This window comes from Nelumbo nucifera, chromosome 4, assembly GCF_055504915.1.
Source record: "Nelumbo nucifera cultivar China Antique chromosome 4, China Antique-T2T, whole genome shotgun sequence".
Taxonomy (NCBI): Eukaryota; Viridiplantae; Streptophyta; class Magnoliopsida; order Proteales; family Nelumbonaceae; genus Nelumbo; species Nelumbo nucifera.
The window spans coordinates 1,559,826-1,585,359 of record NC_142652.1 but is presented as its reverse complement, the minus strand read 5'-3'; the positions used below and the strand labels follow the sequence as shown (position 1 = coordinate 1,585,359).

The 25,534-nt window shown below is 38.3% G+C and overlaps 2 protein-coding genes across 8 annotated transcripts; both read right to left on the bottom strand.

Annotated features, from left to right (window-relative positions):
* Positions 1 to 735: 735 nt before the first annotated feature.
* SNM1 (DNA repair metallo-beta-lactamase family protein) lies at positions 736 to 25,534 on the bottom strand. Of its 6 annotated transcripts, none has more exons than XR_016085917.1 (10): positions 24,898 to 25,534; positions 23,906 to 24,086; positions 23,534 to 23,773; positions 23,281 to 23,425; positions 7,263 to 7,397; positions 7,116 to 7,182; positions 6,919 to 6,996; positions 6,139 to 6,508; positions 1,386 to 1,438; positions 736 to 1,167 (listed from the first exon to the last, which is right to left on the bottom strand). XR_016085917.1 is itself a non-coding variant. In XM_010251050.3 (9 exons), the coding sequence occupies exons 1-9, from the start codon at positions 25,361 to 25,363 to the stop codon at positions 1,158 to 1,160; spliced, it is 1,425 nt and encodes a 474-aa protein (XP_010249352.1). In that variant the 5' UTR covers positions 25,364 to 25,534; the 3' UTR covers positions 736 to 1,157. The 6 variants fall into 6 exon arrangements, 3 of the variants coding, with proteins under 3 accessions (XP_010249352.1, XP_010249351.1, XP_010249350.1); XR_016085916.1 differs by lacking the exon at positions 736 to 1,167 and adding an exon at positions 1,192 to 1,248; XR_016085918.1 differs by lacking the exon at positions 736 to 1,167 and having other exon boundaries at positions 1,380 to 1,438; positions 6,139 to 6,244; positions 6,352 to 6,508.
* Positions 4,056 to 6,132, bottom strand: LOC148791959 (uncharacterized). Of its 2 annotated transcripts, none has more exons than XM_088904405.1 (2): positions 4,429 to 6,132; positions 4,056 to 4,192 (listed from the first exon to the last, which is right to left on the bottom strand). In XM_088904405.1, exons 1-2 carry the CDS (start codon positions 5,648 to 5,650, stop codon positions 4,164 to 4,166), a joined length of 1,251 nt encoding a protein of 416 aa, XP_088760531.1. In that variant the 5' UTR covers positions 5,651 to 6,132; the 3' UTR covers positions 4,056 to 4,163. The 2 variants fall into 2 exon arrangements, with proteins under 2 accessions (XP_088760531.1, XP_088760532.1); XM_088904406.1 differs by having other exon boundaries at positions 4,516 to 6,132.

The window sequence follows — 25,534 nt, the reverse complement described above, 5'->3', positions numbered from 1 at the left end:
GACCCCTATTCCTGGAAACCAAACAGGGCCTTAATACTTTCGTTCTTCCACGGCTCCATGTAGGGGTGATCGTTCTTATAGTCCGGCCAGGCCATGATCACACCCTTGGCTCCATGAATACTAACAAACGTGGAAGTTCAGGAGGGCAGCAAACAGCAAATCCTGTCACATAGAAGCACCGCACTTTTGCTTCTTCACTATTAAAAGAATTAGAGTCAATAATTACATGACCAGAAAACCAACTGGATGGACTAAAAACATCAAAACCAAGGGAAGTAGGGAACCCAAGCCTTCTCTAATAATCCCTCATCGAAAAAACAAAACAATATACTACACTCCATAGGATAAAGCTTTTTTTCTCAAGCATGGCCAAGCATATCGGACAAAGGGGTTTCATTTTTCAACAACGTTGCACACCTTTGAGCCTGCACTACGATGTCTTATACTAAAGCTAAGGACTAGCAGAAACTTCCAACTCAAACTGAATTTGGTACGGCCCATGCATTGACTGGTTTAATTACCATGGCTTGGCGTGGTGGTTTGGACTAATTTGAACTGGATGAAGTCCAGACCTAAAGAGTTGGTGAATTGGGTAGAGCCCACCAACTCATCTTTAGAGATTTCCAACCCACGATGCCTCTCTGCTTTTGGAAAGAAAAATGGAAAACCAAATGTTTCTGAACCATAGATCATCCACATGCTCAAATTTCGTATTGGTAATTGAGACAGTAGATATCTTGCACACCTATCCTGGATTCCATTTGAACTGTGCTTTCTTACATCCGAGTACTAAAAGAACATTTTACAACAGAACAATGCAATAATCTATTTTATAAACAATAGAAACCGCTTGTACTCCTTGATGCAGACTATCGAGTTAAAGCCTGCAATTAACCCACTTATCAAGCATCTTATTTGATCTGATCTTTTTGCTGGTTTTCCTCAGCAATTGGATAATATCTTCAACTCCAAATATAATGCAAATCAGCTCATATAAGAAATTATAAACAAAGAATCAACAAGGTTGGAGTGCATTATCAATCATTTGCTTGAAAATAGGAGCAAAATATCGTGAGTGATTCAAGGTTGAATTCATCCGGTTTAGTTGACTCTTGGCCTGGTAGATGTTGGAGAAACTTTCCATTGAGGACTAACTTTCAGCCATTCCTGGAAATAGGATTGCATCTTATCTCGGTGAGCAGCATTGCTAACATTGACTGTGGGGATTATATTGTCAGGTCTCAAGAACTAAGAAATTGACAATGGAGATATTAGTAAATGGAAGCCATAAGCAGCAGCACTGATGTTCATGCATTGTGCAGACTACCAATAAAATCAGAGCCATTAAGTCATAAATGATTGGAAAATAAAGGTTAGCACCAGACCTGCACAAATTCTTTGAGTTCCAAAAAGCTGGAGTGCTCACTATATGGAACACCTACAAAAAAATGGCAGCATAAGGTTTTGCAGCTTGTCCTTCGACATCTACATCTAGAAAACTGACAAAGAAAGAGAGCATCATATAGCTAGAAAAAAGCATATCAAACAAAATCAAAATTACCTTAAAGAGCCAATTTATTGAAATAACTTGGTTATCATATTAAAGAAGAAAATTATAGATTCTTAGATTCACATTTCATGGACATTGTTGAGCAGGTGACCAAGAAGAAGAAGAAAAGAAAGAAGAAGAAGAAGAATAAGAGGCAGCTGAGTTAAGGCCTCAATCAAAAAACATAGCTTCAGTCGAGTGAAGCTTTCTATTTATACTGTTCTGGCCATACATACCAATGTGACTACATAATTACGAAAATACCCCTGCGGGTACTAAGACTGTGTACAGTACATATAATACACCTGTTAACACTCCCCCTCAAGTTGGAGCATAGATATCAATCATGCCCAACTTGTCACAGAGACCTTGATGTCTGGAGTGGTTTAGCCCTTTTGTAAATAAGTCTGCTAGTTGGTCTTCAGAGCTGATGTATGGAGTGCATACTTCGCCTGTGATGATTTTCTCTTTGATAAAATGCTTGTCCACTTCAATGTGCTTTGTTCTATCATGTAGTACCGGGTTGGCAGCGATACTGATAGCAGCCTTGTTGTCACAGAGTAGAGTCATGGGTTTACCAACTGGAAACCCCAACTCTCCCAATAGATTCTTTATCCACATACCTTCGGCTACTTCGTGTGCCATTGCACGGTACTCAGCTTCAGCACTGGATCTATCTACCACGGTTTGCTTCTTACTCCTCCAAGTAACAAGGTTCCCTCCTACAAAGGTGCAGTAACCACTAGTAGACCTTTTGTCACTTTGAGATCCAGCCCATTCCGCATCTGTGTAAATTTCAACCCTCAAGTGTCCATGTTTCTGGAATAATAGACCAGCACCCGGGAACTTCTTAAGATACCGTAGAACTCTCTCCGCTGCTTCAAGATGGGGTGGCCTAAGTGCATGCATGAACTGATTGAGGACACCAACAGCATATGCTATGTTTGGACGAGTCATAGAGAGATACAACAATCTCCCTACAAACCTCTGAAATTGCTTCACATCCTTAAGTGGTGGTTCACCTTGGCTGTCACTTAACTTATGGTTGGGGTCAATAGGAGAGTCAACTGGTTTAACCCCAATCTTTCCAGTGTCCTTAAGCAAATCTAGGACATATTTCCTTTGGGAGATGAAGATACCCTTTTTTGATCGGGCAACCTCAATCCCAAGGAAGTATTTGGCGGGTCCTAGATCTTTCACTTCGAATTGAGTAGCAAGGAAGCCCTTCAAACTTTGAATTTCATCCTTCCAGTCACCAGTAACAATTATGTCATCCACATATACTATTAGGGCAGCCATCTTACCTTCTACTCTTTTTACAAACAGTGTGTGATCTGACTGACATTGCTTGTATCCCCTCTGCTGTACTGCAGTATGAAATCTGCTAAACCAAGCTCTTGGTGATTACTTCAGCCCATATAAAGACTTCTTCAACTTGCACACCTTTTGTTCACTTCCTTGAGCCAAAAAACCGGGGGGTTGAACCATATAAACTTCCTCTTCAAGGTCACCATTCAAGAAGGCGTTCTTGATGTCGAGCTGATGTAGATCCCAATTCAAATTGGCAGCAAGAGAAAAAAGGACTCTAATAGAGTTCATTTTGGCTACAGGGGCAAAGGTTTCTGCATAATCAACCCCATATACTTGAGTAAAAAACCCTTTTCCACCAAACAAGCTTTATACCTCTCCACGGTTCCATCAACCCCATGCTTAACAGTGAACACCCATTTACATCCAACTGGATCCTTTCCCTTAGGGAGATCAACGAGTTCCCATGTGCCATTCTTATGAAGAGCATCAATTTCTTCCTTCATGGCATTTGTCCATTCTGGTACCGAGAGTGCTTCTGCCACATTCTTGAGAATAAGGATACTGTCAATGGAGGTAAGAAAAGCACGAAATGAAAGTGAGATATTCTCATAGGAAACAAAGTTGGAAATGGGATGTTTAGTGGTGCACGACCTAACACCTTTCCTATGGGCAATGGGAAGGTCAAGATCATTAGCAACAGGGAGGTTGGGAGTCAAGTTACCTGAATGAGTATGATCTTCCCCCAAGGAATTTGATGGCATTTGAAGCATGGTGAAGTGAGCCATGAGAAGCAAAGAACTCCGTGGGGTCACTATGAAAAAATTCTTTTGCATTGTCAGATTGAAATATTTGGATTTCGGTCTGAAATTGGGTGAAGACCATCCGCTGAAAGTCTTGGATAATTTTTGGTACTTCCTCACGGGTTCGCATTGGATATACCCAAGTGTATCTGGAATAATCGTCAATGAAGGTAATGAAGTACTTGTAGCCACTCTCAGAAGGTAAAGTAACAGGGCCCCACACATCAGAATGCACAATGTGAAAAGGAAACTCAGATTTACTATTTCTTTGAGGAAATTGAGTTCTACAATGCTTGCTTAACTGACACGTTTGACAAGAAAAATTATAAACAGACACGGACTTACACAGTTCTGGAAAAACAACTTTCAATGACTCAAAAGACAAGTGACCCAAACGACAATGCCATAAATACATTTTACTCTTTCTGAACTGACTTATAGACTCTGTAACAAGAAGACCAGCCGTATTTTCCAGCATATAGAGTCCATCAACCATACGACCCCTACCAATCGTCCTCCCCGAGGCCAGATCCTGAATCACACAATAGGAAGGGAAAAAAGTCACAGAATAGTTTAAGGAATTTGTAACACTACTGACTGAAAACAAATTCATAGGAAATTTTGGAACATGAAGAACATTAGAAAGAGTAAGGCCAAGGGGAAGAGATAGAGTTCCTTGACCAGCTATGGGAGAGTATGATCCATCAACTAGTCTCACTTTATCTCTTCCGGAAAGAGGGTGATAAGTTTGGAAGAAAGAGGACATACCAGTCATGTGTTTTGACGCTCCAGAATCAATGATCCATGGAGAGTCAAGGTCGTGAGAAGCAAGATGGAAAGCTGTGGCAGGATTACCTGATGTGGATGCAAAAGAGGTGGTGGGAGGATCATCCATCTGGCGAATTGTTCTACCATAAAGCTCCAAATGGTCATGGAAGGAGTTCACAATATCCTCCATTGGGTCAGATCCAGAGTAGTTATGTTGGCCATGTGGTGTTTGAGTCACAGTGGAGGTGGAGGGCTGATTCTCCCGAGTAACCATATTGGCCATGTGGTGTTTCTTGGTACCTTGTTGCCCGGGTCTTCTACTACCATCTGAACCTTGCTTCTTAGGTAAATCCTGAGTCCACTTCGATTTCCCATGGAGGTCCCAACAGGTATCTTTGGTATGCCGGGGCTTCTGACAATTAGTGCACCACAATTTTTCCTTATCTTCTGCTTTCTTCTGGAAATCCCCTCTCTTGAAAGAAGGTCCTCCACTAGTAGAGGGACCCCCCTTTGCCACCAACACAATTGCATCCCCTCCGGTGTTGTTCATCAAGTTCCTTCTGCTCTCTTCAGACTGGACAAGAGCATAGACCTCCTGAATTGAAGGAAGATCCTTAGAACTCAGAATTTGTACTCTGATGGGTTCATAGATAGGATTGAGACCATGTAAAAAGGCAAACACCCTTTGCTGTGAGACAAGTTTCTTATACAATTTTGCATCTTCCTCACACTTCCACTCAATATTCTGGTAATGGTCCAGCTCCTTCCAAACAGTTGTTAGGTCAGAGTAATAAACTGATAAACTCCTCTCCCCCTGTTTACAAGTAGATGAAGCTGCTTGCAGTTGATAAATTTTGGCATAGTGTCGAAGTTCAGAATATGTGGACTTTGCCTGATCCCACATCTCATTTGCAGTTTCAGCCCACATGAAGTTCTTCCTTATTTGCGGTTGCATGGAGATCAACAGCCATGACATGACCATACTGTTCTCCTGATCCCATCTATCATGTTCTGCATTTCCAGAGGGTGGTTCTTTGATTCTTCCATTTATGTAGCCTACTTTTCCCCTTGCAGTTATGTATAGTTTGATCCCCCTTGACCACTCTAAGTAGTTTAACCCGTCAAGAGGAACAACAGCCATAGGGAAGGATAGGTCACTGTTCCCACTCATTCCATTCAGTATTGTGGAGATTCCGGATGTAGCTGAATCTTCACTACTCATGATTCTCAGTTTAGAAGTACACAAAACCAATGCACAGTCTTACAAAGCTGCAACAGTCCACAACTAGACACTTGCTGATTTTCGGCCTCACAGAGAACCAAGCACAAACACTGCAGCTGCAGTACTAGGGTTTATGACCTACACTGTGTAGGAGTCCATAGAACAATATACGAATTGCACATGCAGTGCAACCAGGTCTGAATGACCTACAGTTCACAACTTTGATACAGCTTCTTCAGAAAAAAATAAAACACACAGTAGGAACAGCAATACAAGTGGTGATTCACCACACCTAATCGGCTGATATCCTCTTTCCAGGGCAGCCGAACAGTCACTTCAAGTTCTATGGTTCATCAACAGTCCCTTAGGGAGCAGACTAGGGCAACAAACAATCGTGAGGAAGGTGAACAGTCCCTACTCAGATTTTGGGACATTAACAGTCGTGCAAGAAGCCATAAACAGAAAAAAAAACAGTTCAGTACCAGCACCTGATACTGTAGCCGAACCCTTTTTTTCTCAGTACCAGCAATAGGCAGCACAGTCATGACTCGAACTTCCCTTCAGCAATAGGCAGCACAGCCTTCCTTCAAACATCTGATATAGTTTTTACAGTCCTCTTAGCCGAAGCAACCTCAGTTACCAGCAAACATACATGTAGCTGAACCCTTTTTCTGTGCTAGGAAATTGAACAGTCAGCTTACTTGTAGCAGAGCCCTACTCGGCAGTGGAGACTAACCCCAGAACTAGAGAAGCTTCCTCTTCCTTGCCTTCAAGCATCAGAACCATAGCTCCTCAGCAGCAGTGGAGAGAGACCTCAGCAACTATAGCTCCTTCGCAGCAGACCTGGACAGACCTGCTCTGATACCATGTTGAGCAGGTGACCAAGAAGAAGAAGAAGAAAAGAAAGAAGAAGAAGAAGAAGAGGAAGAAGAATAAGAGGCAGCTGAGTTAAGGCCTCAATCAAAAAACATAGCTTCAGTCAAGTGAAGCTTTCTATTTATACTGTTCTGGCCGTACATACCAATGTGACTACATAATTACGAAAATACCCCTGCGGGTACTAAGACTGTACAGTACATATAATACACCTGTTAACAGACATTCAAGGGCCAGCTATTTCATAGACAAGATTCTGGGACATGAGTGGTCATTGCCAAGTATTCATCAAAAACTACCATATTCGGATAATGTATTTATGTCATTTTTCAGGTAACCCAAATGATATGTTTTACTTTTTTCAGTTCTTCCACATCAACAAAAGTTCTTACCATATATCATGATATTGCCTCTAGTACTGGGTTTGATTAGATCCAGCTGATTCCCACTAGCCTCAGAGTAAGTCCAGCCTGCATGTGAGGTGAGGACAATAAAAATTACTCCCATCATTCATCATCTTTAGATAATTTTAGTCAAAGTAGTATTGACATACAATTGAAAGCTAACTAGAAATGATGGTAGACATTACCAGTAGGCCGAAATGCTAAAACTGCTGTGAATTTGTGCTTGTAGGTTTTCAAGTACTCTGCTAGGGTCTAGAAGTAACCAAATTTTAGTTGATAAGATTACACAAACTAAAACCTCCATGCAAATTAACGGGAAAAGGTAGGCTAACCTCAGGCCGCAGTGATGATATGGGCAGAATATGAAGAGGTGTTTCCTCTCCGCATGAACAGAGTTTTCCTGAGAGCTGAGTCCAATCAAAAGACTGCAAAATCCGCCTCCTGGAAGCATTTGTATATATCTTGACCTAAAGCAGGCACAATAGTAATCAATCAAGTCGTTAAACCATAAATCTCAGTCCGGAACCAAATAAAGAATTTAAATTTTGGGAAGAGAACTCAAGAATATCTAGAACCAAATAAGGATAATAAAAAGGTTGTTGCATTGAATACAATCTAAAGAATAAAGCCTTCTATGTCAATCTGAATCCAGTGTTTGAAGACCCTTTAACTTTTATCATAGCTATAGTCTTTTCAGAGTCTCATTTGTATGTTGAAATTAAATTAAAAGTTCATTCAGGTACTTGGAACTAGTATTAAAAAAAGTACCTGAAATTCTCAAGATATCTTAACTCAAATTGACATTTTACGAGGAAATTCAGTTCTTCTAGAAATGCAATGAGTTCAATCATAAGATCTAGTACCTCAAAAATGTCAATTGACATCTTAAAGAAAATATGTTCTACAAACATGAAAACGAAATAAATTATGCTAAGCTTTTTGCAGCAGCATTTATCCAATTGAGTGGGTACTAGAGCCAATTTCTGAATTCTAAATGGCAATGCATTTTAAGGCATGCACCTCACCTGAACCATAGTTGTCTAGGTGATGCCTAGGGGACAGGGCACCCATGGAGGGTTGCCTCGTTTAAACACCAAACTATTTGGTACATGGCACTTGAAATGTTGTATACTCTTTACTTTTGAGATTACAATTATAAAATATATATTATTAAACTAAAGGGTCATTTACTAAAACCAACCCTATAGTTTACATTTTACTAAAACACCCCTATATTTTGCAACCAATTTACTTAATTGACTTTCTTTTAAGAATCCTTTGAATTTCTGTCTAAAAATGGTAATGTGTCCATATAAAAAGAGTGGAAATGTTTAAAGGCATGAGCCCATGCTTTTTTATTCTAAAAGTATCTCCTAAAGCTTCATATCAAGCTTCTAGAAAGAAATAAGGATTGATTTTCAGGTCTATAAAAAAAAAATGTTTGACTTCAGTAGAATGAAAAGAGAGAACAATGGCATCCAGGGTTCTTTGTCAGCACTGGTTTGTCTTCCTTCTTCAAACAGACAAGAAGTTTTACTGAATAGAGTTGTTGCCCGTGTTTTACTGGGGACAAGAATGACATTTCCTTTTTTGTTTTCTGTAGATTAAATTTGTTTGAAGGGACCAAAACTGTCATTTTCCACTTCCATCTAATGGAAGGTCGATTACGTAAATTGGGTGCAAGCTATAGGGGTGTTTTAGTAAAACACAAAATATAGGGTAGGCTTTAGTAAACCCATGAAACTACAATGGGTGTTTTAGTAAATGACCCTAAACTAAATTATTCATTTTGTGGGCTTATACACTAGTTTCTTTTTATTATTTCTTATTTGTTATGGTTCAATCAACACACGTGTTGATGTATGTTGTCCCAAATCCCTGAGAATTTGAAAACCCAAACCTATAAGCAAGAACTTAAAATTTTGTCCAATCAAAACATTCTTCTTCTTCTTCTTCCACCCTTTCCTTTCTTTCTTTCCTATGACAAAAAAATAGGTGCTATTTTTCTGAAATTTCTTTTCCTTCTCATTAATATGTTGATTTCCAATGTTTTAATACAAAGTTTATACTTTTTTATGAAGGTTATAGAGAACTACAAATGATAAATGGTTCCTAATTGCTATGAAACCTAGGAAATTACACTATGATTCGTGGCTAGGGGTGTCATCAGTATTTGAAAATCCAATTTCGAATTTGAGATTTGACATAATCAAATCGAATTTGGATAATTCGAATATCTAATCAGTCAAATTCGGATGTCCTATTCATACTGAACAGCTAATTGGATTCGAATTCGGATATGACTTAATTCGATTCGATAAATATCCGAATTTGACTGGTTATTTAATTCCTATATATAATATATAAAATATTTAAATGTCTTATATAATTTATATATACAATAATTAAATTATATAAATCATTTATATATTTATATACTTTATATAAATAAAATATTTATTTTATATATTTATTAATTATCTTAAATAATTAATTAGTCGAATTCAAATCAGATCATATATTCAAATATTTAATCAGATTCGAATTCGATCCGTTTACACCCCTAGCCCTGGCACCTTGAAAACTATGCTTGAACCTAGGTGCAGCCCTTTCAAAATGCACACACTTGGTGTGCCTTCCCCTCAGCCTAAACTTGCACCTTTTTTAAAAATGCTTCTTTTGTTTTTTTTATGCAAACTCTTACGTGTTTTGCACCTTTTTAGTGACTAGTAATTAAGCACATGCGTTGCACGTGAGAAATTTTTCTTCATATTAAATACTTGAATTTTAGATATATCATAGTTAAGATAGAAATTGAAAATTAAAAAAGTAACAATATGATTAAAAATAAACTTAAATATTTATTATTCAATTATGACATCATGTGTTTTTTTTTTTTAAAGTTGGATCATTGACCCACCATCTAGATAAGAAATAGCATTGCTTTTGGATCAATTTTAATTTAGGGGAAATTATAGTCGAAGCCGGCTGTACATTTAAAATTTGGTTACAAGTTGGTCCATAAACCAACAAAACTCTAACAAACGGCTCTACATTTCAAGTTTTAAAATCCCTCGCCATGTCATCGGAGGGTTATGTGGCTATTGCCAACATGGGACTCTTAATCCATATTGGACTTAATAAAAAGTTTATACTGAAATTGTCCTTTAATGTTGGGTGATTGAAAAATAAAAAAAGGGTTTTTAGTCTCCCTCTCTCTCTCTCTCTCTCTCTCTCTCTCTCTCTCTCTCTCTCTCTCTCTCTCTCTCCTCTCTCTCTCCCTCACACTCTTTCACTCATAGTCATCTTTATCTGCTCAACGACTATGTGATTTGAAAATAAATAAAAATAGTTTTTGGTCTCTGTACTTACGTTCTCTATATCAATTTCTCTCATTCTCTCTCTCTCTACCTATCGTTCTCCCTCAATCTCTCTCATTCTCTTTCTCGGTCAACTTGGTATGGTTAAAAAATAAAAAAAGGGTTTTTAGTCTCTCTCTCTCTCTCTCTCAATCTCCCTCACACTCTTTCACTCATAGTCATCTTTATCTGCTCAACGACTATGTGATTTGAAAATAAATAAAAATAGTTTTTGGTCTCTGTACTTACGTTCTCTATATCAATTTCTCTCATTCTCTCTCTCTCTACCTATCGTTCTCCCTCAATCTCTCTCATTCTCTCTCTCTACCTATCATTCTCTCTCTCTACCTATCGTTCTCCCTCAATCTCCCTTAATTTCTATCATTCTCCCTCAGTTTCTCTCCCTCTCACTCTCTCTTTTTTTTATTTTCTTATTTTCTTACACACTTGTATGGTATTAATCAAATCGTATCAAAGAATATGAGACCAACTTGGTATGGTTAAAAAATTATTACACCAATTTGATAAAATTCACAAGAAACTCTTGGCTATGAAATTTACACCAAATGGAGAACGATAGAGATTGAGGGAGAAGGAGATTTTGACCGAGAGGGAGAGTGAGGGAGAAGAATGAGAAAGATTGAGGGAGAACAATAGAGAGAAAGAGGTTTTGATTTGGCTACAAACCGAAGCAGAGAGAGTGGGAGAGACAGAGGGAGCGGGAGATTGAGAGATGACTATGAGAGTGAGAGAGAAGGGAGGGAGATCGAGAGACAGAGGGAGTGGGAGAGAAACTGAAAACCTATTTTCGATATAGGTTTTCTGCTGTGTCCAACATGGAATAAGAGTCCCATGTTGGAAACAGCCACATAAGCCTCTAATGACATGGCAGGGGTTTTTATAATTTGAAATGTAGAGCCGGTTTTCAGAGTTTGGTTGGTTTCTGGACCAACCTTCAACCTAATTTTGAATGTACAACCTTCACTATAATTTTCCCTTTAAATTATATATTTCATTTACATTATATAAAATATTTTTTTACTTATCACACTTAAATTTTGTTTGTCTATGGTATCATTACTCAAACCACTAGCCCACCATCTAAAAATAAAAATTGTTTGATTTCTAGGTTGACATTAAATTTTGTATTACATTTCCATCATTGATAAAATTATTTCTTATGTATAAATATATAGCATTAGATATGTACCCAAAATTTTCCCTTATCTTTTTTTATTTTTGTGATTCTTTGTATTTTCTATTATTAAAAATTTTATTATTTGACTATGGCATCACTTAATTTCTATGTAGATTTTGAAATTGGCTTTCCATTTTCATCATTAATAAAAATACTTCCTACATTTAATAGTTATTTATTTTAATTTTTTATTATTTAATTATGACACTATTTATTAATCCATTTGAACCCAAATGGTCAAATTGCTTGCCCACCACCGGGAGGGAAGAAAATGGTTTTGTTTTCAAATTACTTTTCAAAATATTTATTTTTATACTATTAAAATTAATATTGTGGATTTAATTACAATAATTTAATGATGAGAAAAATATATTTTAAATATAGGAATTAATGAGAGAGAATAGGAAAATATTTTTATTTCCAATTGGTTTTAAATTTTGCATTCCATTTTCTTCATTAATAAAAACATTTCTTATTTAGCATACTTATTATTGTTTAATATGTATGTTAAAAATGTTCCCATTTTTTTTATTTCTATTTTTCATTTTATCTATTTTTTAATTTTATTATTTAATCATGGCAGCATGGATTAACCCATTTGACCCAAAATGATTTAATCTCTTACCATCACTTAGATGAAAACACTATTTTTGCTAGGTAGATTTTAAAGGTATAAGCTTTTATGTTATTGGAATTATTAATTTATTAAGTATGGATTTAATTAATAGAACTTAATGATGAGAAGAAATAAAAATGACTTAAATATATGATTCAATGAACATGAATGCAAGTTAATAACTTAAATGTTGGATTTAATGAGAGAGGATTGAATGCATTGAATATCTTTAAATTACCTCTTTTCAACTCATTTAATATCATGAACCAATTACCCTATTTGCCCTCATTTTTTTATCATTAAATTTAAATATAAAGGGGTAAGTATTGTCCTTAGAAAATTCCAGAAATATTCTTGGAGCCATTCGTACTTTTTAAAGTAGTATAGATTTGTCAACTTCTGAATTGCCCTTCTTTATCAGCAACAAAGAAAAAATTTATTAATTACTTAGAAAAGGAGGTTACAATTGAGCCCAATACATTTGCGGTTTATGAACCCCTTGCTTCACCAAGCCATTAGCAAACCTTCTAAACCCATTTCTAGGCATGTTGATTGCCCAACACTTCGCTCCATACAACATAGCTGGCTTTCCAACCATTTTATAGAATTTTACATTTTAATCTAAGTGGGATTTGCTTTTCACATAAAATTCCAGGCGGAGCCCTCCATTTTGCCCATCCTACTCTGTTTCTATAAACATCCTCCTCAATATCTCCCTTGTTATGAATTGTCGAACCAAGGTTCTAAAAAAGGTTAGTTATAAAAAAAAAGGGTCACACTAAGTTACCTAGTTTCCAATCCTAGGTGTACCCTAAGTATCACTCTCATTGCTATTGAATTTGCATGCCATATTTTCTATTTTTTTGATCAATAACAAAAACTTTATTAATGATGTGAAGATTTGTGAAACTTTAGATACAAAAGGAGGAGATAAAATGTCCTAATTTTGCATATTTTCTATTTTAGTCCTACTTACTTTAAAACCTCTTGTCAGGAATTTGCCCATAAGCTTAATTTTGCATTTAATCCTTCATTAGAGTAGTCGTACAAGACTACAGATTTGAACAGAAAATAAAAGAAAATTAGAAGAGAAGAGAGATGGAGAAGAATAACTCGTGGAAGGGTTTTAGGAGAAGAGAGTGGTTGGTAGTCTTAAACAGCTGCCCCACCCTTTGAATTTATATACATGCTTTCATAATTGTAATAGGACTTAATGTTTACATGACAAGATAAGATAAGATAAGATTAAAACTAATCCTACTAGGAAAGCTAATCCTAATCAAGACCTGATTAAATCTATGCTGTCCCACGAGTACATTAATGTGGGGTCCATAGTTTCCTACACTCCCCCTCAAGTTGGGAGTAGATGTTTGTCATTCCCAACTTGCATAGATCTTCCTTTAACTTCTTCCTTGAAACAGCCTTGGTGAGAAGGTCTACAAACTGCATGTCGGAGGTTATGTAGGGAAGGCATAGTTCTTGAGATGTAACCATTTCTCTGATAAAGTGTTGGTCCACTTCAATATGCTTAGTTCTGTCATGTTGTACTGGATTATGAGCTATATTAATGGCAGCCTGATTATCACAATACAACATTAGGGGTTTCTCATAAACAATACCCAATTCCTCAAGTAATGATCTTAACCATAGAATCTCAACCACACCATTTGCCATGGACCTATATTCAGCTTCAGCACTAGAGCGAGAAACAACACTTTGTTTTTTACCAGATTACCTCCTACAAAGGCACAATATCCAGAGGTAGATCTTCGATCATCAACACATCCAACCCAATCAACATCTGTGTAGGCTTCTATCTTCATGTGGTCATTATTCTTGAACAAAATGCCTTTGCCTGGGGACCTCTTCAGATATGCTAATATCCTCTCAACTACAAGGAGATGAATAGTTCTAGGAGAGTGCATATACTGACTAACTACACTGACTACATAACTGATGTCGGGTCATGTGAGGCAAAGGTAGAGAAGTTTTCCAACTAACCGTTGGAACATAGCTTTATCTTCAAGAGGCTCTCCTCCTTCTGCATTGATCATGTGGTTCTGTTCAATAGGTGTGTCTACAGGCTTAACTCCCAACTTTCCTGTTTCTTCTAGCAGATCAAGAACATACTTTCGTTGAGAGACAAAAATCTCATGCTTGGATCTAGCTACCTCAATGCCCAAGAAATATTGTAGTTCCGCCAGATCTTTTACCTCGAACTCTTGATAAAGGAGTTGTTTAAGAGACTCAATTTCGCTAGCATCACTTCCTGTTACTACAATATCACCCACATACACAGCAAGCAAAGTTACGGAAGAAGCCACTCTCTTAATAAACAATGTGTGATCTGACTGGGCCTGCACATATCCAAACCTTTCAAGGGCTCGTCTGAATCTGTCAAACCAAGCTCTGGGGGACTGTTTTAGTCCATATAAGGCTTTGTTCAATCGGCAAACCTTTTTTTCCTGTCTCCGTACCATAAAATCCAGGAGGCAACTAACTGCATGTAAACTTCTTCCTGCAAGTCTCCGTTGAGGAAGGCATTTTTAACATCCATCTGATACAATGGCCAAGAGTAACTAGCTGCAAGAGATAATAGGACTCTGATAGTGGTCATCTTTGCTACTGGTGCAAAAGTTTCTAAGTAGTCAACATCATATGTCTGAGTAAATCCTTTTGCAACTAATTTGGTTTTGTACCTTTCAACAGAATCATCAGCATTATGTTTCACAGTGAATACCCATCTACATCCAACCGATTTCTTTCCCTTGGGCTGATCAACTATTTCCCAGGTATTGTTTCTGATGAGGGCATCCATTTCTACTTTTATTGCATCTTTCCATTCTGGTACTGCCAATGCTTCCTGTATTGTTCCGGGAATGAGAATATCCACAATGGATGCAAGAAAAGACTTGTAGGAAGAAGACAAATGATCATAGGACAAGAACTGAGAAATGCAGTGAGCTGTGGATGTGGTGCAATGGCGCTTGCCCTTACAAACTGCTATGGGAAGGTCAAGATCATCTAATGAAGGTCAAGGCTCCATGGTGGGATGTCTCTCATCTGTAGTATCTGTGGTACCTAGATCTAGATCTGTAGAAGGAACTGGGGCTACTGTGGTACTAGGATCTGTATCTGCAGAGGGGGCTAGGACTGGCCTGGACTACTAATGTGTGAGATCAACCTATCTCCATCGTCTGTGATAAACTCTCACATCCCTGCACCTTTGACAACCTTCCCCACTGCACCCTTCTTCACTTAATGGGATTGGTAAAGGAACTTCTGATGTGCTAATCCCAGCCTCACTATTCTCCCCCTGAGGAGAAACCCGTGGATAATAGGGTTTATCCTCAAAAAAGGTGACATCCATTGAGACAAATCTTTTTCCAAAAGTGGGTTCATAACAACAATATCCTTTATGAGTTTGTGCATAACCAAGGAAAATACATTTAGAAGCCTTAGGATCAAATTTGAAACGATGAGGACCAAGGATTTGAACAAAGCAAGTGCAACCAAAGGTTTTAAGTGCAATGGTGAACAGTTCTTTATTAGGGTATAAAAGGGTAAATGGAGATTGTAAAGAGACTGGGCCGAATGGGCCCTAACAGCCTTTCATGTGATATCCTTTATTTTATCTTTTATTTTATGTTGATGGGCCTCACTTAATGGGCTTGTTATTTGTTCTTATTTTATTTTCTTTATGTAACTGTCAAGCTGGCCGCTCACTTAAGGGTATACTTGTCATCATCAATTTTTTAGAGATTAATAAAATAGGGTTAGAGGAGAATGGTGATTAATTCGACTTCTTCTTCTCTTACCTCTGATTTACATCTTGGTATCAGAGCAGGTTCAGTTCCTCTTCCTTCTTTTTTCTTTGTTCTTGTACACTCTAAAATCAAGAGAGTGTATGGAGAAATAGGTTCTCTATAGTATAGAGAATTATTTGCCTAGTTGGTAGAAGGGTTTGGAGAGTTTAGTTCTTGCCAGATTTTGCCAAGAAGTGATGTTGTTTTGCTGCTGCCCAAAACCCTAGCCGACTAGAGATTTTCAAGGTTATCAGGAAAGGTGAAGCTTGGGTGTGGCGCTCGGTGCTTGGAAGGTGTCTTGTGACTACTAAAGGAGGGCGGTTCAAGTTTGGAAGAGTTTGGGTTAGTCTGGTGGGTGCGGTAGTGTCTTCTCTCTTCCTTCCATCTGCGGGACGGAGCAAAACCCTAGTTTTTCAAGCACCCAAGTTCTGGTTTGACTTCAAGTAAGTTTACATAGTCAAAATTTTTTGTTCTTTGATTTCCGTTTGATTAATGGAGGCATACGGAAGTGAGTTCAAGCAGGTGCCAGTTTCTGGACCTACTTCAGTAGATTCCATTTTGACTAGTGTTACCACAATTAAGCTAGATGGGACGAACTATCTTGCTTGGGCACAGTCTATAAAAATCTATGTTTGTAGTAGAGGAAAACTCGGGTATCTCACAAGCAGCAAGGTGAAACCCGAAGAGACAAACCCTAAATTTGAAAAATGGATGCAAGAGAACTATATTGTTATAGGATGGTTAGTCAACTCTATGCAACCCCATATAAGCCAGCACTATCTCTGGATGTCTTCGGCTAAGGAGATATGGGACAGTGTAACTGAGACCTATTCACAGAAACTGAATGTAGCCAGAGCATACAAATTGAAAAGTGATGTGAAGAACCTGAGACAGGGGGAGAAGAGTGTGACAATCTACTACTCTATACTAAAATCCCTATGGCAGGAAATTGATGTTATGGAGACAGTGGTGTGGGAGAGTAAAAAGGATGCTGAAATGTATAGAAAGCTAGTGGAGAGAAATAGGGTGTTTGAGTTTCTCACTGGACTCAACCCTGAGTTTGATATTATCAGACAAAACATTTTGGCCAGGGATGAGGTTACTCTTTCACAGGCATATGCTATGATAAGTAGTGAGGAGAGTAGGCGACAGGTGCAGTTGCAGAGTCCATCTACAGAACATTTTGCACATGCAGGAATGAAACTGAAGGGCCCTACTGAGAAAAGAGAGCAGATGTGTGAATATTGCAAGAAACCACGGCATACAAAGGACACCTGTTGGAAGCTTCATCCTGAACTTCTTCCTGATAGGTTCAAGAACAATAATAACCCTAAGAAGGGCAGTCAGGTGGGAAAATCCAAGACTGCTAATGCTGCTACAGTGCCTAAAGGGGGAAGTAAGGAAAGCGAAGAAAAATCAACTATTGAGCAGTTGGCAGCAATGAAGCTAGATTTTGAGAAGTATGGAAGGCTCCTAAATCACCTGGAAGCTACAGTTTCTTCAACTCACCCTTCCAACAGTACATCATCTTCATCGGTTTTTGCTCACTCAGGTACTCGTGCTTCTGCGAATCATGCTTCAGCTTCAGGTAATCATAAAATCCCTTGGATTATTGATTCCAGTGCATCAGACCATATGACCAGCCTATCTAACTTGTTTTGCTCATATCACCTCCTCTTTGGGAAAGAGAAAATATCCCTTGCCGATGGGTCCCTTGCCCCCATCTCTGGTAAAGGTGATATAAAGACCTCTGACACCCTGTTCTTATCTTCTGTTCTTCATGTCCCTAAGCTTAACACAAACCTCTTATCTGTTAGTAGCCTAACAAAGTCAATGAATTGCAGCATAACTTTCTCTCCCACTCATTGTGTTTTTCAGGACCTGCAGTCTCAGAGGATGATTGGGAGTGGCCATGAGGCTAACGGAATATACTTGCTGGACACACCAGATCAAGCTTTGGGACCACCTCATGGAGTTGCCTTAGAGTCAGTCATGTTAGAGTCTGTTAACAAAATTTTATTATGTCATTTTCGGTTTGGTCACTTGTCCTTTTTCTGCTTTGAGTCATCTATTCCCAGATATGTTTAAAGAAGTGTCTTTATCGAGTCTTCATTGTGAATCATGTGAGCTGGCAAAGCATTGTAGACATTCCTATTCAATTAACAATACAAGATCATTTTCTCATTTCCATATTGTTCACTCTGATGTGTGGGGGCCATATCACATGCCAACCATGGGGGGTTACAGGTACTTTATCATTTTTATTGATGATTATTCACGTTACACTTGGATTTATCTCATGAAATCCAGGGATGAAGTACCAGCTATTGTGAAAAATTTTCATGAACTCATCTTCACCCAGTTTAATACCCGTATCAAAATATTCCGCTCTAACAATGCTAAGGGGTATTTTGAGATAACCCTCCCCACCTATCTTGAAACTTTTGGGGTTATTCATCAAAGTTCTTGTTCCTACACTCCACAACAAAACAGGGTGGCGGAAAGAAAGAACAGGCATGTGGTTGAGGTTGCCAGATCCCTCTTATTTGCATCCCATGTTCCTATGAAGTTTTAGGGAGATGTTATTCTTACTGCTACCTTTCTGATCAACCGTATGCCCTCTCGGGTCCTTGGCTTTAAAACCCCTTTTAGTCTTCTCTTCCCAGATGAGGATCTCTTTTCTCTTCCCCTCCGTGTGTTTGGGTGTACTTGCTATGTGCATATTCATAGTCACCAAAGGCACAAGTTTGAACCTAAGGCTCATAAGTGCGTGTTTCTGGGATATGCTTCCACACAGAAGGATTATTGCTGTTTTGATCCAGTTCGTGGCACCCGCTTTGTATCTCGGGATGTCACCTTTGCAGAGTTGACTCCCTTCTTTAGTATTCCTCCTGAGGGGGAGAAATCTGATGAGTACTTTGCTATGTCTCCAACTGTTCCTCTTCCCATCCCTTGTGAGTCCGATCATGGAGTGTCCACCTCTTCCACTGGACCTACCCCTAATGTCCCTGCTCCCCCTCCTGCTGCTCTCCAAAGGTGGTACCAAAGGCAGAGATTCAGACATGTGCAGGTTGTTTCCACTCCTTCAGAAGAGCATCTTGCCACTCCCATCATTCCTGAGGAAACGGGTCAGCCCTCTACTGACCCATCTCAGACTATTCCAGACCTTGACCTTCCTATTGCTCTTCGCAAGGGCAAGTGGAAGTGTACAGCCCATTGTATCTCCAAACACTTATCTTACAGCATTCTCTCCCCTTCCTACTACTCTTTTCTTGCCTCTATTTCTTCCCATGTGATACCCAGGTTTGTACCGGAAGCTTTATCTCAAGCTGAATGGAGGGAAGCTATGATGATCAAACTTGATGCATTGCATAAGAATCATACTTGGGAAATTGTCGACTTGCCGGAAGGGAAGGAACCAGTGGGTTGTAAATGGGTGTTTACTATTAAATATCACTCTGATGGCTCTGTTGAGAGGTTTAAGGCTCGGTTGGTTGCTAAGGGTTACAACCAAATGTATGGCATTGACTATCTTGAGACATTTGCTCCTGTAGCTAAGATGACTTCAGTCAGGGTTTTACTTTCTCTAGCAGCTACTTTTGACTAGCCCCTACACTAGTTCGATGTTAAAAATGCCTTCTTGAATGGAGAACTACATGAAGAGGTCTATATGTCTCTACCTCTAGGAGTGTATGGGAAAGAAATGAAAGGCAAGGTGTGTAAACTACACAAATCTATTTATGGTCTCAAACAATCTCCTCGGGCTTGGTATGAGAGATTTCGGGCTGCTCTTGTCTCTTTTGGCTACATTCAAACACAATCTGATCATACACTGTTCTTGAAGAGAAATGACTCTCTGATGACCTTCTTGATTGTTTATGTTGATGATATTGTGGTCACGGGTAATGACATTGAAGAGGCCAGTAAACTAAAAGCATTTCTCAACTCTGAATTTGAAATCAAAGATTTGGGAGATCTTCGGTATTTCTTGGGCATTGAAGTTGCTCGCTCTAAGGATGGTATATTCATATCTCAGCGCAAATATGTCATTGATCTTCTCGCTGAAACTGGTAAACTTGGAGCTAAACCCATCTCCACTCCCATTGATCCTAATCATAAGTTTTCTGCCACAGATGGTGAACTTTTGTCTGATAAGGGGGTGTTTCAGAGACTGTTTGGGAAGCTGTTATACCTTTGCATGACTTGGCCAGATATTTCCTATGCAGTCAGTGTTATCAATCAGTTTATGCATTCTCCCAGAGATACTCATCTAGCTGTTGTAGAAAGGGTTTTGTGCTACTTGAAAGGTACTCCAAGGAAAGGTATTTTATTTGCTAAGCATGGTCACATGAAGCTAGAAGCCTTTACTGATGCAGATTGGGCAGGATGTATTGATGACAGAAGGTCCACCTCTGGTTATTGTGCTCTGGTTGCTGGGAATATTGTGTCTTGGAGGAGTAAGAAACAATCAGTAGTTGCTAGATCCTCAGTTGAAGCAGAATACAGGGCAATGGCTCATGGTGTGTCAGAATTACTATGGCTACGATCCCTTCTAGAGGAATTGGGGGTGGACTACGAGAAACCAATGATACTCTATTGTAACAACCAAGATGCTATCAACATTGCACATAATCCTGTTCAACATGACAGAACTAAGCACATTGAGGTTGATAGGCATTTCATAAGGGAAAAAGTCTCTTCAGGAGAAGTTTGTTTACCATTTATCACATCAGAAGAGCAACTGGCTGATATCTTGACCAAGGGAGTTCCCAGGGGGAAATTGACACACTATATAAGCAAGCTGGGCATGATTGACATCTATGCTCAGCTTGAGGGGGAGTGTAAAGAGACTGGGCCAAATGGGCCCTAACAGCCTTTCATGTGATATCCTTTATTTTATCTTTTATTTTATGTTGATGGGCCTCACTTAATGGGCCTGTTATTTGTTCTTATTTTATTTTCTTTATGTAACAGCCAAGTTGGCTGCCCACTTAAGGGTATACTTGTCATCATCAATTTTTTAGAGATTAATAAAATAGGGTTAGAGGAGAAGGGTGATTAATTCGACTTCTTCTTCTCTTACCTCTTCTCTTCGCCATCTTCCTCTCTTATACAATTATTCAGATTTGTTCTATTCTGCTAATCACTAAGTTTAATCTTGATATTAGAGGACTGATTTACATCTGAGATTTCATGTCAAGAACCCGTAAGGGAATCCGATTGATGAGATATACTCTTGTAAGAACAGCATCCCCCCAAAAACGTATAGGCACATTTGAGGTAAACATAATGCCTCTGGTTACCTCCAATATGTGTCTATTCTTTCTTTCAGCAACCCCATTCTGCTATGGTGTATGTGGGCAGGTACTCTGATGGATAATCCCATAGTCAAGCAGGTAGGAGGCTAATGGGTTTGCAAAATATTATTTTGCATTATCGGATCTAAAAATTTTATTTTTGCCCCCAAATTGGGTTAAAATCATTTGATGAAAGATCCGAGTTAATGCTGGGACCTCATCTCGAGAACGCATAAGGTAAACCCAAAAAACTGAGTATAATCATCAACAAATAACAGGAAATATCTGTACCCCCCCATGGCAGTAATATGATAGGGTCCCCAAACATCAGTATGCACAATTTCAAAAGGAATATTGTTCTTGTTGTTACTTAACGAATAGGTTGTCCTACAATGTTTTGCAAGCTCACAACTCTCACATTTCAAACTAGACATCTGGACGGATTCAAATAAACTAGGAAACAAACTTTTCAAGGCCTGAAAGGATAAATGACCCATCCTATTATGCCAAAGCATCACCTAATCAACAATTATGAAAGCAAGCAAACAACATGCACCACGAGACCTCCTCTTGAATATGTTTAGTCAATTCATCCATGACTGGTATAAATAAATAAAGGTTAAGTGTTGAGTGAGGCCCCTTTGTAACTGTAAAATCTGATGTCTCTCCCACAAAGGTTCAAACATTGGTTGTTGCACCATCATGCATATCCTTAATTAGGTTTATATACCTATTTTGAACCACTTTCTTTTCCGAGACCCACCATATTATTTCTCTAGAGGCTCTATCATATGCTTCTGTAGATCAACAAACACCATATGGAGATTTCTCTTTCTCTCTAAACTTTTCTATCAATCATCTCTGTTTTCATCCAAGAAATAAAGAAAAGTGAGAGAAGGAAGAGGAGAAGAAGAGAGTGTTTAGGGAGCAAAAAAATCCTAGCTGGCAGCACCCATTCTTCTATTTATAATAAGCTGATAAAAATAAAGAAGGAATTACAATTATACCGTTGGTGGTGCACTCTAATAAAAAACAAATATAAAACATACTGACAGCATAGTAACAGTAATAGTAAACTAACAACAGGCTCAAAAGAAATATAGCTTCCATTGGTTCTCTGATGTACTTGTTTCATGTCATACTCTTTGTCCAATTATTCTCTCTCAAAGTTTCATATTGTGGTTCATGAGCTTTATCCCCCAATAGTTATTACACTTTTGTATATTACCTTTGTTCTTAAATATAAGCATTATATTACTCTTTTTCCAATCATCAAGCATCTTCTTTTCTTTCATTATCTTATTGAAAATGTTAGTTAACCAAAATAAGCCTACCTCTCCCATACCTTTATGTATACAAGCCAAAAAATTTGGGTCAAGCAGCTACGCCAAACCCCCACAGGGATTTGTCTGCACTTGCTTCAAGGGGCCTTCATAGAGGCAAAGGGTCAATCTTCTAGGATTAAGAATGCAAGCTGTTTAATATTACATTATCTACTTGAAATAATGCAACTAAGAGATAAATAAACAAATTAAAAGTTTAAAATGCCTGGATTGTTGAGCATTTGAAGCACTTTAGTATGAATATATGATTCACGTATTTTGTTTTCACTTTCACATTTTCAGTTTGAATATGTTTTACATATTATGCTTGTGTATTTTATTTGAGCCAATAGGACCTTTAAAACATTTAGTTTTTAAAACCCGGGTTTTTATGTATTTCTGTTTTTTAATTTATTTGAAAATTTTGTGCCTTGCTTTGAATGAGACATGCCATGCCTTGTACCTTGCACTACAAAGGCTTGAAGGCCCTTGTGCTTTTAAAACACTGCTATAACCAGCTCAACTAATAAGCTTTTTGAAATATTATATTATATCTTAAGCTTTTCATTTTTTTTTCAAAGCAGCACCTTATAAAGCAAGCATGCAGCTCCCCTCATGCTTTAGTTGCACCTCTCACTTTTATAACAATGGAACAAGCATACAACTAAACCTTCATTTACCATTCTCTGCCTTTCAACTGACAACAGTAAAGCTCATGTCCATTAATAACAGAAAAATGCAAACCAGCATACCCCTAATGCCTCAGAAATAGCAAGATAAACACATTCTTTCCCAATGCTATATGCTCCAACAACTATAAGGGTTTTTGGATGCCTCTTAAGACTGTTCTTAGTTGTCTTCACAATAAAGTCCAGTACATCTTCCTTAGAAGGAAACCTGAGGCAACAAATCTTGGATCACAATAATTGAAAAAGCATAAAATAAATAACAAGAAAGGAAGGAGAGAGTTGAAGAAGCTTAAACCAATCATAGACACTTTTTTACCTGTATTTTGGGTTGCAGTAAGTTGTATCTAGGTAAAGCACATTGACTCGATGGTTTACAAGAAGGGGATATGACTGCATCAATTTACATGCTCTGAAGTCTCCAGTGTGCAAATAACATTGACCATTTTCAAGACGAAAATGTACCAGAGCTGCCCCAGGACAATGATTAGCCTCAAGCATAGTTACTTTGATTCCATCAATGACATATTCAATATCTAGTTCCAGAGGATGGACAAATCTGCAAATAAAGAGCCATACTAACAGAAATCAGATTGGGTAGCAGCAACTAAATGTAGTTCCTGTAATGTATAAGCAGAAAGAAATCAAAAATAGAAAACTGAAAGAGAAGAACCAGAGACAGAGTACATACGAAGGATTTACTAAAAGGAACTTTTTCACTAGCCGAGCAGTAAGAGGAGTACAATAGATAGAACCATATGACCACCTCTTGCTCAAGCCAGCATAATGATCACAATGGAAGTGACTAAGAAAATATCCTGAGCATCCTTCGATAAGGCCATAGCGAAATGCATCTACAGTGAAAGAAGTTTCTGCAAGCACAGCAAGTCCCTTTGTATATAATGAAGCATAAAGAATTAAATCTTTGTTCTTATGGATTATTATTTCATCATATTTTTGTTTAGCAATGTTCATATGCCTACATTTTGTAAATAGGAATTATGTTTTGCATATGAGGAGTTTAATTCATTTTTATATGTAATAATCCAAGCATACTGTGTAGTGCAACTGATAGTACTGGATTTTTTTTCCTCCATCAGTTTTCTGATGAGGTTTGCTAACCACAAGTGTTTGACAAAATAGTCTATTTTTTATATACTTGCATTTCCCAATAGTCATCCACACCTCAGAAGTCAGAAGTGAGAGATTTTCGAGTGAAAGCAACCCTTCTCTACCATACAAATTAAAAAAATTGAAGTCATTCATTGCCTCGGGTTCCTCCATGGTACTTGCTCAACCCTCCACTAAGGCTATTCCAGGCTTAAAATGTTAATGTGTAGCAAGGACAATTAAGAAGTTCTCTCTTAACACCAAAGCCCATTATAACGTGGAGATGCTATACATGAATTCCAAATAGCCTGTGCTTGGCTTTTTAAAACTTTCTTTCTAAATTTCCTATTTCTTAGTCATCCAAAAGTTAAATGCATTAAGAACATGCTTTATACTACTTTTTTGGCTCCAAATTTATCTTAATTTCTTTCTTTTGTTCTATTATTATAAACTACTTGCGCAGGTATTTGTACAAGGCCAAAGTACTAAATAATGAACTGAGCTTTTCAGATGCTCCTAAGTTCTAGTCCCGCCACAACACTGAATTTCTACATCTTCAAAAGATAAACGCACCAGGGATTTTCTTGTAGAAGGGGCAGACACGTCTGAGATTATTCCCTCCCCCATTGCTCCTGTTGCCCAGACAGGGAACCTTCGGATTCATCCGATCGTTGACCGATTCAACAGAGATCCATTGCGTCCTCGTCCTCTTTAAAGACAAAGACGAAACCCTAGGTTTGGCATTTGAATCGTCGGGCTTCTTGAAGCCCCAGAGCTCGAAAAGATTGGTCTGTTTAAGCTTTCTTTCTGGAGGTCTCTCTTGCGTGTTCTTCTCCAGCAAGCATGACCAATCTGTTCCACTGCGATAAAAATCTGAAACGAAGCTTCCCTCTGCAGCTTCGATCACTCGATCCTTATTTCCATTTTGTTCTCTTCCGCGGTCCTTTGACTCTGGTGAGAGCTCAAGAGATGGTAAACCGTCATCGTCGAGGCTCTCCGCAACGGAGATATCCTCCTCTTCGTCCTGAACCAGTTGCATTTCGAAAATTCGAAGTCGAATCCTCGAAGGACCAATTTGATTGAAGTGGACCGCGGGAAATGAGAATTAAAAATAAAAATGCACAATGATAAGTTTGGTAAGGCAGTAAGGGCCACCGAGTGGAGAACACATCTGCTACGGTCGCAACACTCTTTTCCAATTACGCAGTGA

Excerpts from the sequence above, each read along its gene's own strand:
- LOC148791959 (XM_088904405.1), bottom strand. The coding sequence starts at position 5,650 with ATGAGTAGTGAAGATTCAGCTACATCCGGAATCTCCACAATACTGAAT. Across the intron at positions 4,193-4,428 it reads AGCGTCAAAACACATGACTG|GATCTGGCCTCGGGGAGGAC; the intron begins GTATGTCCTCTT and ends TGTGTGATTCAG.
- SNM1 (XM_010251048.3), bottom strand. The coding sequence starts at position 25,363 with ATGCAACTGGTTCAGGACGAAGAGGAGGATATCTCCGTTGCGGAGAGC. Across the intron at positions 7,398-23,280 it reads CTATTTCTGAGGCATTAGGG|GTCAAGATATATACAAATGC; the intron begins GTATGCTGGTTT and ends TGCCTGCTTTAG. Across the intron at positions 1,249-1,385 it reads AACTCAAAGAATTTGTGCAG|TTCTTGAGACCTGACAATAT; the intron begins GTCTGGTGCTAA and ends TCAATTTCTTAG.